General features: G+C 50.1%; 2 protein-coding genes across 2 annotated transcripts; one reads left to right on the forward strand and one right to left on the reverse strand.

Annotated features, from left to right (window-relative positions):
• Nucleotides 1–217: 217 nt before the first annotated feature.
• Nucleotides 218–1079, forward strand: LOC109784758 (auxin-responsive protein SAUR32). Its single transcript, XM_020343355.3, has one exon. It carries the CDS (start codon nucleotides 359–361, stop codon nucleotides 731–733), a length of 375 nt encoding a protein of 124 aa, XP_020198944.1. The 5' UTR covers nucleotides 218–358; the 3' UTR covers nucleotides 734–1079.
• Nucleotides 1080–6915: 5836 nt separating this feature from the next.
• On the reverse strand, nucleotides 6916–10205 carry LOC109784760 (lysM domain-containing GPI-anchored protein LYP6). The gene is made up of 5 exons (XM_020343357.4): nucleotides 9297–10205; nucleotides 8519–8636; nucleotides 8261–8422; nucleotides 8145–8176; nucleotides 6916–7413 (listed from the first exon to the last, which is right to left on the reverse strand). The coding sequence occupies exons 1-5, from the start codon at nucleotides 9964–9966 to the stop codon at nucleotides 7124–7126; spliced, it is 1272 nt and encodes a 423-aa protein (XP_020198946.1). The 5' UTR covers nucleotides 9967–10205; the 3' UTR covers nucleotides 6916–7123.
• Nucleotides 10206–11463: the final 1258 nt, after the last annotated feature.

Raw genomic sequence — 11463 nt, forward strand, 5'->3', positions numbered from 1 at the left:
CCCTGACGCGCACGCGACAATCGTCCAGTACGGCCAGCGACCCCGACGCCGTAACCCGATTATTACGACGGGCCGGCGTGTCAGCGACGCAGACAATCCATCGCCCGACACGGAAGCCCCAGAGGACCGGGTTCCGTAGCGAAGGACGCCGTACGTACAAGCAGCAGCGCACGAGCCAAGCAGAAGCAGTCCTATAAAAACCACCGCACCACACACACAAACACACACACCCCTCTGGATTGGCTCCTTGGCTCTAGCTGCCTGCAGTAGAGCAGCGACCTCTTAGCACCACCACCAGCAGCAGCGACGGCGAGAGGGCGGCTGCAGTTGGACCGCCGGCGAGGGAGCTGCCACCATCATGCAAGGGGACCAGGCGGAGAAGAGGGGGAAGGTGAAGAAGGGGTGGCTGGCGGTGCGGGTCGGCCAGGCCCAGGCGGAGCAGCAGGGCGACGGGTTCCAGCGGTTCGTCATCCCCATCGCCTACCTCTACCACCCGCTCTTCCAGCGCCTGCTGGAGGCGGCCCGGGACACGTATGGCTACAACTCGGCCGGCCCGCTCTGGCTGCCCTGCTCCGTCGACGACTTCCTCCGCCTGCGCGCGCTCGTCGACCGGGAGACGGCGCACTCGCACTCCTCCTCCTCGCACCGCGTGCACGTGCAGGCCGGCGGCCACCACCAGCAGCAGCACGGTTACTCCTTCGCCCCGTGCACCCGCGCCAGAGTCACCTCCTGATCGACCCACATCGATCATCGAGCCCCGGCGGCCCTTCGTGCGTGCGTGCGCATGGCGACTGTGAGCACCGGCGCGCGAGCAGGGAGGAGTCCATCAGTCCACCGGAGACGACGCACATGTACACTACACGTACATAGAGATGCAGAGAGATACGGAGATGCTTGAGAGGCAGTAGATGATTAGTCTATCATCCATATTGCCTATGATTTCGGCCTTGTTGTTCTTCTGATTCTTGCACATGCTTGTGTACTAGATTAATTAACAGACCGATGTATAATTAACAGTTGAATTCGATCACAGTCGTCACAGCCCGGTTTACTATCTATTACAACTTGATGTCTTGATCTGCTTCCCTGTCGTCTTTTTTTTTTTTTGCAAACTTCCAGCTCAAATTGAACAAGTTCGAATTGGAATACATAGTTCGGCAGTGCTAAAATGCTATGCCAAACAGATGAACGAACATCTCTTATCGCTTCAATCCTTTCCTGTCGATCATGCCCATCGAGTCTCAGCAGGACATGAAAGCAATCACATATTCCAGTTAATCATGATGCATGGGGTCCTAGGAGAATATCAGGTACCGCGTTTCTTTCCGCTGGTAGCTACATTCATGTCGTGTCGTTCAGGGTGTGGGTTCATCAGCATTAAGTTTCAGTGGAGGAGGTGAAGAAAGAGGTGAGAGCAGGCAGCACTCGCTTCAGGCCTGGTGCTCAGAAGCACATCTTCCATGTCTATCTCCCCTACCCTACCTCTCTCTTTCTTCCTTTCTTGATTATTATTCGAACCACAACTTGGCTTTCTTGAAGCAAAGCTAGGCCAACGCAACGCATGATATACACGCATACCACACCATGCACGGCGGGCACCTCCGTCATTTTCTGACGGAGAGCAGTACAGTTTCAGTGCTCAGTGGTACATGGCTTTTGAAAGTATCCAGAAATCAGCACCTAATTCTACCTCACTTTCTTGTGCGACGTATTACACTTTTACTTGTTTTAAACGACATTGAACCCCTTACAGGTTACAGCGTACGTAGTGGATATATACAAGTCATGCACCAGCTAGTGTATATACGACAATTACGCGTACGTACGTACGTGCGGTCGTGCATCACCATTTTGATCTGGTATAAGCTCAATCTGACGGTGTTTGACGTGCGGAGCCCTACAACTTATTGTGTTGCTTTACGTGTGTGCTAGGAGGTTCCATACAATTGCATAAGTGCAATTTTCCGGTAAAAACTCCACGCTACAATTAGCTGCCCTGATCAACAACCATTTTGATTGATAAACATAATTTATTGGTGTTTGACATGCGCAGTCCTTTTTTTTATTTGAGGGGAGACATGCGCAGTCCTTTTTTCTTTAGGGGACATGCGCAGTCCTAGAACGTACGGATTGAACCGGCCATGTGTATTGCTTAAGCGGCGCCGGTTGATCAATATATTGATTGATTTGGTCAAGGACGGATCTGCACAGTTCACCCCTCCGTACGTAAACGAAAGCGTGATTTTTTAAATGTTAAACGAGCAATCTCTGAAGAGCATCGAACCTGGTCCAACAAATCTTGTCTTGAACCTGGTCTGTTTATGCAGTTAGATACTGTACTACGAGTACGTGGAGGACGCCATTATTACATTGCTTGACACGTCAGGCGACGTTATAAACACTGCATAATTAAGTGCAATGTTGTGGTAAAATAAGCAGTATCGAGTGACGTGATAGGCCTCAATCGATTGGGCTCAGAAATAATTAAACTTCCGATTGTCAAATAATAAAAGTAATCAAGTGCGAGTTAAACTAATTCGGTAGCCCAAGACCCAAGGAACTAGGAGCCGATCGATTCGTCATCGTTTTCTCTCTCTTGAAAGTCGCCGGCGCCCGTAACCATTGTTTAGGTGTTTTTTAATCAACGTAACTATTGTTTAAGTTTTTTTTAGGCAAAACTATTGTTTAAGTGATCGTCGCATTGTCAGCGGGTACAAGAAGCCGTATATGCCATGCGACCAGCCCAGTTGCAGACACACACGCACGGATGAAAGCAGGACGTTTTGGTCCGTACGTTTGTGTACGTACGCTCGTAGTTGAGCCTCCACTCTGTTAACCCCGTGCTCGCCTCATCTCTTTTGCCCTGTTCTACGCTTTAACCAGAGTGTTTTCTTACTTTTAAAAAACTACTATAAGAGATAGGTAATGGCCACTGGACGATCCCTATCAAAGTATCAAGGACCAATGAGATAATGATGTTCCACTCGGAAGAAAAACACATAACATAACATCAAATGCATAGGTGAAGGAAATATAACTCTGATTTTTATTTTGGGAGATGCCGAGGACTCAAAACGATAAGAAAACACACGCTTTTTGATAGATGGTGAAAAGGAAAATCACTCCCATTTTTACTGTGGTGCCAAAAAATTCCGATGCACATAACATAAAATGCATAGGTGAAGGAAACACAACGCCGATTTCCCTTTTCTTGAAACGCCGAGGACTCAAGCGATAAGAAAGTATACGGTTTTATAGACGGTGGAAAGGGAAACCCGTTTATGGGAAATAACGCAATGCGGGTGCACGAAGCAGGGGAAAAGCGACGGCATACGTGACCGCGGGAAATGGGCTGCTATGCTTGTTTATAATCATAGTGGAGATCGGAATTTCGGAGCCCCCGCCGGCGTAACGAGTCTCCATTGGACGGCTCGTCGCGATCTCGGCAGCGGAAGCGCGCATTTGCCAGCACTAGCTAGAGTTGTTGTATTCTAGTCTACACTTGTAGCCGGCAAAGGATATTGGGCAGAACGTACTTCTTCTTCTTCTCTCGTGATGGGAAATGTGACCGATTGAACCGAGCTATTAGCCTTGGTATCAGTTGTCACTACAAGGTTAGGCCAACATCAGACGTGAGACGGGGACGTGCGTACGGTGCAAGCTCGATCCAGCGCATGCTGCTCCCACCATGAGTGCTAGCCCAGCCCTAGCTAGCTAGGCACCGAGAACGAAACGAAATATACTACTACCATGGCCTCTCGCGTCGTCGTGTCAGGTGACCACTGAGGCTGCGCTAGACACATCGACGTCGAGGCCGGACTGGTACGGGACGCGATGTAGCTAGTGGCGTGGCCCGTCGATCAATGGCACAGTGATTTCCTTTGAAACTCGGAGCCGGTGAAGGTGCTTTCTGGCGCTTTTCGGTGACGGGAGATCGGCTGGGGAAATAGTAGGGCGCGAGGCGACGGTGCATGCGCGACCTGTCAAAGCGAGAGCGGCAAGGGGTCGATGGATGGATGGGTGAAGCACGGCGGCGCAGCACGAAACCCTAGGGCTCCGGCGCCGGCCAGTCGACCGAGGCACGTACGTGCGGTGCGGTGCCGGTCAGGTCAAGCACACAAAGCAAAGGTGGCGGAGTGGAGTGTAGTGCTAGTGCCGTCGAGTTGGGCTTGGGCACGTAACAGGCAATCGACGGGACAGGGGCCGGCTGAACGGTGAGCATCTGCACGTACGTTCGATCGCGACTCAGGGAGTTGATCGGACTTGGCGTAACCAATACACCACTAGACACTAGCTCGTGTGGGCGTGTCTGAATTTGTTCATAGCAAAATTGCACACAGGAGTACTACTTACCTAGGTTTTTTTGGTTGACATCTACTACTAACCTACCCCCTCGGTTCCTAAATATAAATTTTTCTAGAGATTTCACTATGAACTACATACAGATGTATATAGACGTACAGGGGCGGAGCCATGTTAGGCCATCCGGTGTCGTTGGCACCGGGTAAGATACATCTTTACCTTGTACAATGTCCAGATTTTTGGGTTGGACACCGGTAACTTTTGGGCCTGGACACCGGCCAGCCCAGCGATACACAAAACAGAACTACACAAGCGAGGCAATGCAGCCCATACGTAGATGTCCACTCCTGATCGATCGATTAATCGATCCCTACCGCTCAAAAAAAAAAAGATTAATCGATCCCTGGTTCCTGTACGTGCGCGTGTGAGAAAAAAGCTATCGATCTTTGATTAATCGATCCCCAATACGGCCGTACCTTACCTGTACGTGCGCCTGTCGAGTTGCTCCTCCGCTCGGCTTCTGCGCCTCAGCCCGTGCTTGCCCCTTTCCCTTCTCCGTTGCACGACCAGCCGCTGCTCCGCCCAGTCGGCAGTCGCCATTGTTTAAGCATCGCTAGCCGGCCGCCTCTACCCTCGCCCGCTCACAGATCGTTGGAAATTTGTGGTACGTCTTAACTCTCAACTCAGCACTTGGTAATTGCCGATCTCTCTCAAATCTGAAATCCTAACTGTGTGTAGAAATTTCATTTTTTTAATTTCTATTTTTCTAATCATATGGCTGGGATCATAAAATTTAAAGCTATCACAATTGGGAACAATTCGCTGCGATTCATATCTAACCAGGAGCACATTGTTGAGTAAGTTTAACTCCCTAATCATATCATTCAATCAATATGTTTTGTTTATTGTTTCTATTCTTGCATATACAAACACAAATAATGTAACTCGGACATTTTTGCTAACACAATAGTAATTAATCACAGGAGAATTTATGGAAAAGTTTCTTAAAAATGAAGACTTGGGCACAAGATGATATAGCTAACCCATCACATGAACCGGTTGATCCTCCAGCTCCACCATATTCAAGTGGAAGTGAAGCGGTTTATTTATTTTGGTAAGAAATCTCGTTGCCATATAATTTGTGTTGTTGGATGTGTTATTTTATATATATTACTGCTTGATGTCCATCCTTATATATATGATGTGCACATGGACACCGGGACATTTTTGTTCTGGATCCACCCCTGTAGACGTAGTTTAGAGTGTAGATTCACTCATTTTGCTTCGTATGTAGTCTCTTATTGGAATCTCTAAAAAACAATTATATTTAAAAACAGAGGGAGTAGGTTTGTAGCGTCAAGAAATACTAGTACTAGGAGGAGGCTACAAAGATGAAAAAAGGGGTGGACAACTGTTGACCGGCTTCTGGAGCGAGGGATGGATGGCATGGCAACCATTACCAGATCTGGATAGCGACCACGCACGCCCGTGTGGAGGCGGCATCAGCATCTCTAGGCGATAAGCCAAATCACCCCCATCTTCTAACCCAAAGCGTGCTTATCACGCCCTTTAGCATAAGTGGCGAGACATCCTACAGCAGTAAGCGGCATTATTCTCTCCGCAGAAAGACCGCCCTGCACCGTTGGATATTCCTTGCGTGTCACCGGTTTTTATTCCGATCTGCTGGAGCGGCCATGCATGCATGCATGCATGCATCGACAGTTCGCAGGAGGAAATTTCGTCACAGGATCCATTCGGTTCTGAAGGGGCGCTACACTACAGGGGTCAACAACACAACTTGTGATGCTCGTGGAGATGCTCGATGTTTGGCCTGGAGACGTGCATCGGGTTGCACAGAAAGAGCAATGGCATTTCACTTGTGCCGGCCGGCCTGATGGTACGGTGGCGAGGTGGTCCTCCTAGCTAGCTACCGCTACGGTCCTATTCCCGGCGGATTCGTTCGTCGGTTGGGATGTGCAGTGTATCGTGCCGTTTTCCCCGGCTTGATTTGGCCACGCAAATGTGCAGATCACAACGTGACACACCGCCCACCAGTACATCCATTTGGTACTACGTTTCCATGATGAAAATGTGCTCAGCTGAAAGCTCCATGTTAAAGCGTCGGAAGCTCGATCCGCTAGACAGTAGGGGTGGGGGATTTGGCTGGTCCCAAAGGTGAAGTCAAAGCGTCAAAGAGAAGGAGAAGAAGAAAAACAAAAGAGGGAGATCAAGAAAGCAAACAGCACATGCATGACTCCTCTAGAACCACTGCTTTGTAGTGGCGCAATCAGTGCATACACTGAGAATTTATCTTTTCTGATGAAGCCGGCGAAGATGGCCTCGCCGCCCCACGAAAAGAAGCACGCCCATGCATGCATGCATGCATGGCTGCTAGTAGTACATCGATCTAGAAACAAGTGTGATCTTCATGGGGTTTAAACTGATCTGCGCCTCTTGATGGTCCAAGTGCATACATGTACCTCCTCCTTGGGCGCTGGTTAATCAATCAAAACAATAAAGCGCTCTCGTTTCCTTGGCAAAAAAACATGATCATTACCCGGTGGCCGATCAGTGCGTGCGAAAGGCCGCAAAACATATCCTCCTAGATGCTGCTTACACACAACAACAACTGGGAGATCTCGTCTCCATGAGATAAAGTCACACGTGAACGTGATGATGCCCCTCGAAAGAACAAGGAGCTGCATGCAAAAACATGGCCGTCATCATACTGTCCACTTACCTCACAAAATGATGCTACTACTACCAGTTGTTTACAGTTACAGAAAATACAGCTCAAAAGAATTTCTTGAAATGGTGCGATTCACACATGGAAGTACTGGAGAAGTAGGCACAAGATGAACCCGGATAGGATTCGCTGCGGTTTGCTCATCGGAGGGGGTGGTGCCTTTGAGACGCTTCCGGCGGGGCCATGCGTCGGAGAAACCTTGGGGAGCGTGAAGGACCCTCCGTGCTCCGACGACTTCGGCGGGGGCTCCGCCATGACGCCGCCCGCTTCTGCGGGCACGGGCGCAGATAGCGGGGCAAGAGAGGTCGAGTAGTCGCGGTTCACCGTCGTCGGTGGGTCTGTTAGCAGAGGAACTTGGTGCGGTCCTGCACCGAATGAACTGTCAGAAACAGGAGATACCATATCAAAGTAATATTGGCTATGCTGACCGAATGAGCTACACTACGTAGTAAAATTTAATAGCATGGAACATAGATCAAACAAGTGTATTGTTTCCGGTGTTTCAGTTTGAAGGTCTTGTGGGTTTTCAGGTGTCCTGTTTAGGATTCTGAACTTCATTCAGAGATAAATCTTTGCTGTATTTTTTTTTCTTTCTGAAAGTATAATGTCGGCTATTTCAATGATGCAACTGCATGTAGCCGGGGTCAGTGTGCGACAGAAGCTATAAATTTAGTTGCAACACTTGCTCTTTTCTGTGTATATACTAATGATGCAGTTTGCACACTGCCATACAAATTGTGAAGTTTTCTGTATCTATTGACTGTAGGTAGATTCTGGTGACACGGTTTGCACACTGCAGTGGATGCTTTCAAAGGGCAGTGTCACTTGGATGCAGTGTTCAGGTTCAGAATGAAGAATGGAAGCCTTCTCTTCTTTCTCTTACAAAAAATGCAAGTCTTGCCTAATTGCGATTTATTTATTTTTTGAAACGGAGGCAAAAGATTTGTCTCATCCATTTATTAAGAAGAAGAGAGTTTGTGCGCAGTGCTCCTACATTCGAAAAATGGTTTGTGCGGAGTCTACAAGGGATGAATGGATTGCTGCCACAGCCTTGGGTCTGAATCTGAAGACAGATGATTACAGCAACAAGAGTTACCTGGGCATGTCGGTTGAAGACCAGTGTTCAGCCTGTAGATGAAAAAGTAGGATACATCAATCTTGATTGCAGAAAACAGCAATAAACCCAAAACTGTTCCGAAACACATTGCTTACAGAGTTGTAATAGTCCCATTCACAAAACCTCCATAGCTGCACGATGAAACGTTGCAGCCCGCACTCGTCGCGTGGGTGCTCGCGTTGCCGAGCAACACATTGCTGTTACTGCACTGCGTGCTCGGGCATGATCTGGACAGTGAAGCTGGGGTGCAATATAAACTGGCACCGAAGGAAAGATAGGGGTTATGATCCATATTATATTTCATCAGTAATGCTGCTTTTTGTGAACTAAAAAAGATTTAAGCTGAGTTTTACTTGAGATTGCCCGGCCCACAGCTGCACTGCACGCAGTTGCCTGCGGTAAGTGCATAGGTTCCATTTGCCACAAGCAGTCCATGGTCTGAAGCAGTCTTTGGAAATGATGATGCACATGCTGGACATAAAGATAAAGGATGACCATCATCAGAAAAAAAGATTAAGCAAATGCTGATGTTCAGAAAAGAGCAAACAAAGTTATGTTAAGCTGTGGGGTCGGAGAATTGGTAATAGACAAAAGCAGAGCATACAAAAACAGAGATGCAACTTGAAGAATTGAGTACACTGCGTAATAGGTTGCTTATGTTATGCCATGGATACACACTTTTGAACCTCAAACATGATTGAAATGGGATAGATGAGCAGTTCATCATATACTGAACAATGTGCTAGTGAATCTCTTATTCGCGGCTCGAAGGTCCGTATCAATCAACTGCTAAGATATATCCATTTGAGCGACAAGTAATATGAATCGGAGGTAGTAATAGTATACAATTCGGCCTTTCCCAAGCAGTGATAGTTAACTGAAAGTACCAAATAAATAAAAACTCTGCTCTACTGTATGTGTGCATCAGTGCCTTAACAGAACTTCGGTGGGCACATGACTCTCATAGTTACTAGAAAATTGAGGCCACTTCATAGTTCACACTACATTCCGTTTCAAAGCAATGCAGCACAACGATCTGACCGAGAACACTGACAGGCCTACTGAATGTAAAATGTGTGTCGCACGTACGTTGAAGAAAAGAGCAGCAGTTTGATCACGCGTAGTACTTACCTGGCAATGGGATGGCGAGGATGTCGCCCGGCGCGGCGACGGGGCTGCCCATGGCGTTCACGTTCATGATGTCCGTGACGGTGGTCTCGTAGGCGGCCGCGATGGCGGGCACGGTGTCGCCGACCTGCACCACGTAGGAGAGGTACACCGCGGGGAGGTTGCTGTCGGAGGAGTTGAAGCAGACGCAGGGGAGCGGCACGACGAGCCGCTGGCCCGCGTCGAGCGGCGCGTCGGCGTCGGCGTCGGCGAGGCCGTTGGCGCCGCGGATCTGGTCGGCGGACGCGAGCCCCGCGAAGACGACGTCGGCGACGGTGGCGAGCGTGTCGGCGGGGCGCGCGGCGTAGCGGACGGCGACGGACTTGCGGACGCCGTCGGCGCAGGCGCAGGCCGTGGGCACGCGGAGGAAGAGGCCCATGGGCAGGATGCGGTGCGCGGCGCCCGGGGCGGCGAAGTCGAGCGCGTTGGCGGCGAGGAGGGCCGAGGGGTCGGCGGCGAAGAGCGCGGCCACCTCGGAGACCTTCATGTCGGCGTAGAGCGTGTAGCCCAGCAGCGCCGGGCAGGAGTCCGACCCCGAGCACGGCTCGATCGTCGTCTTCGCCTCCGCGCACGGCGACGCCACCATGACGATCGCGACCATCACGGCCACCGCGAAGATGGCAGGCAGCCCCATCGTCGTTCCCGAGAGATGCTGCTAGCTTCGTCGGGGGCCGGGCGGTGGAGCTCACTGGCGACTGAAGTGAACTGTGCGGCTCGTGACCCTGCGAGCTAGAAGCATAGTAGCAGCAGCATGCATGTGTAAGTATAAGCTGCGCAAAAAAAAAGCTGCGCAGGCCAGGAGAGCCTAGAGCAATATCGATGGAGACATGGCCTGCTTGTCAGTGGGAGCGGCGGGGCTGGCGCGTCGGTGGTCGTGAGTAATGGCGGGAGGGTCATGGGAGTTTGTTTGCTTTTGGCAGCGCTGGGAATCTGTGCCAAAACCATGGGAGGAGGGAAAGGTGGCAGAGAGACGCCAGGGAGGGCTTTGCCGTTTGGATCCATGGCCGGTGGGGCTCGGCGTCCTCTGGTCCCATGGGTCGGTGAAAGACGACGGCTTTGCGCGAGGTTGCCGAGAGCTCCGGTTTTTCTTCATTTTGAAAAGGAAGAGGTAACCATGCAACGGTTCGGTAGCGGAGAGAATGGTGGTGGCTCGCCGGCCGGTGGCACTTGATGTCCGGCAAGCAACCAAATCCGCAAACTTTGCATCCTAAGAGCAACTCCAACGCGCCGCTCAAACAGATCGTGGGTCGACCGCCCGTTCGACGTCCGTCTTTTTTTTATTTGGATCGGCAGAGCGTTTAAACCGCTGTTCTATATTTGCCCGCGGGACCGGCTTGCCGTCGTTTCTCAACAAATATACACATATTTTGTATAGTTTCACAAGCAAACAAAAATAGTATAGTTTCACAATCCAAGAAATATATCATAGTTTACAAGCCGAATAAAAAATAAATTGTCTCAAATACATTAAAAAATACATCTATTCGTTGCCAACATGAGTCCACGTATGCTCAACCAAATCACCGGGCACTCTGTATGCGACCATCCGGATAGCTGCTATGCATTTTCTGATAAGATGAGAATCCAATCTTTCCAAGGGCACCCTCCTTGCACTCGAAATACTTATCGTATTCCATCACCCCTCTAAAATACGATCGAAAACATGTCTAGCCATACAATAACGCCGCCGGAATTGGTGATGTTTGAACAACGGGTTGGTTGTGTCAAAGTAGTCCTTCCAAAGAAGGAAATTGCCGCTCTCTCGGTTGCGATTCAACGCTGGAGTGTGCCCCGAGATCGAGCCCCGGAACAACGGCCGCTGCATATTAAGGTGGTCATGGACCAACACAGCAGCCACCATATCCTCATCATCGAATGAGGAATTGTCGGAGTCGCTGAGAAAATTGTGGAAAAAGAACTCGTCGGCGGAGTCCATTTGTACCTTGGGGCAAACTGTCGAACAATTTGCGGGCATCGTCAAAGAAGCTGGCCGGCGAAGACACGCGCTCCTCCCGTGGACCAGGTAGCTGGCCTGGCGGCGTCCAACGAGCGTGGCGGCGTCGGACGAAGGAGGTGACTGGGGCCGCGGGGGGAGAATTCGTGCTCGCTGCGATGTCAGGGTGGGGGTGGA

The sequence above is a fragment of the Aegilops tauschii genome, chromosome 6, assembly GCF_002575655.3.
Source record: "Aegilops tauschii subsp. strangulata cultivar AL8/78 chromosome 6, Aet v6.0, whole genome shotgun sequence".
NCBI classification, from domain to species: Eukaryota; Viridiplantae; Streptophyta; class Magnoliopsida; order Poales; family Poaceae; genus Aegilops; species Aegilops tauschii.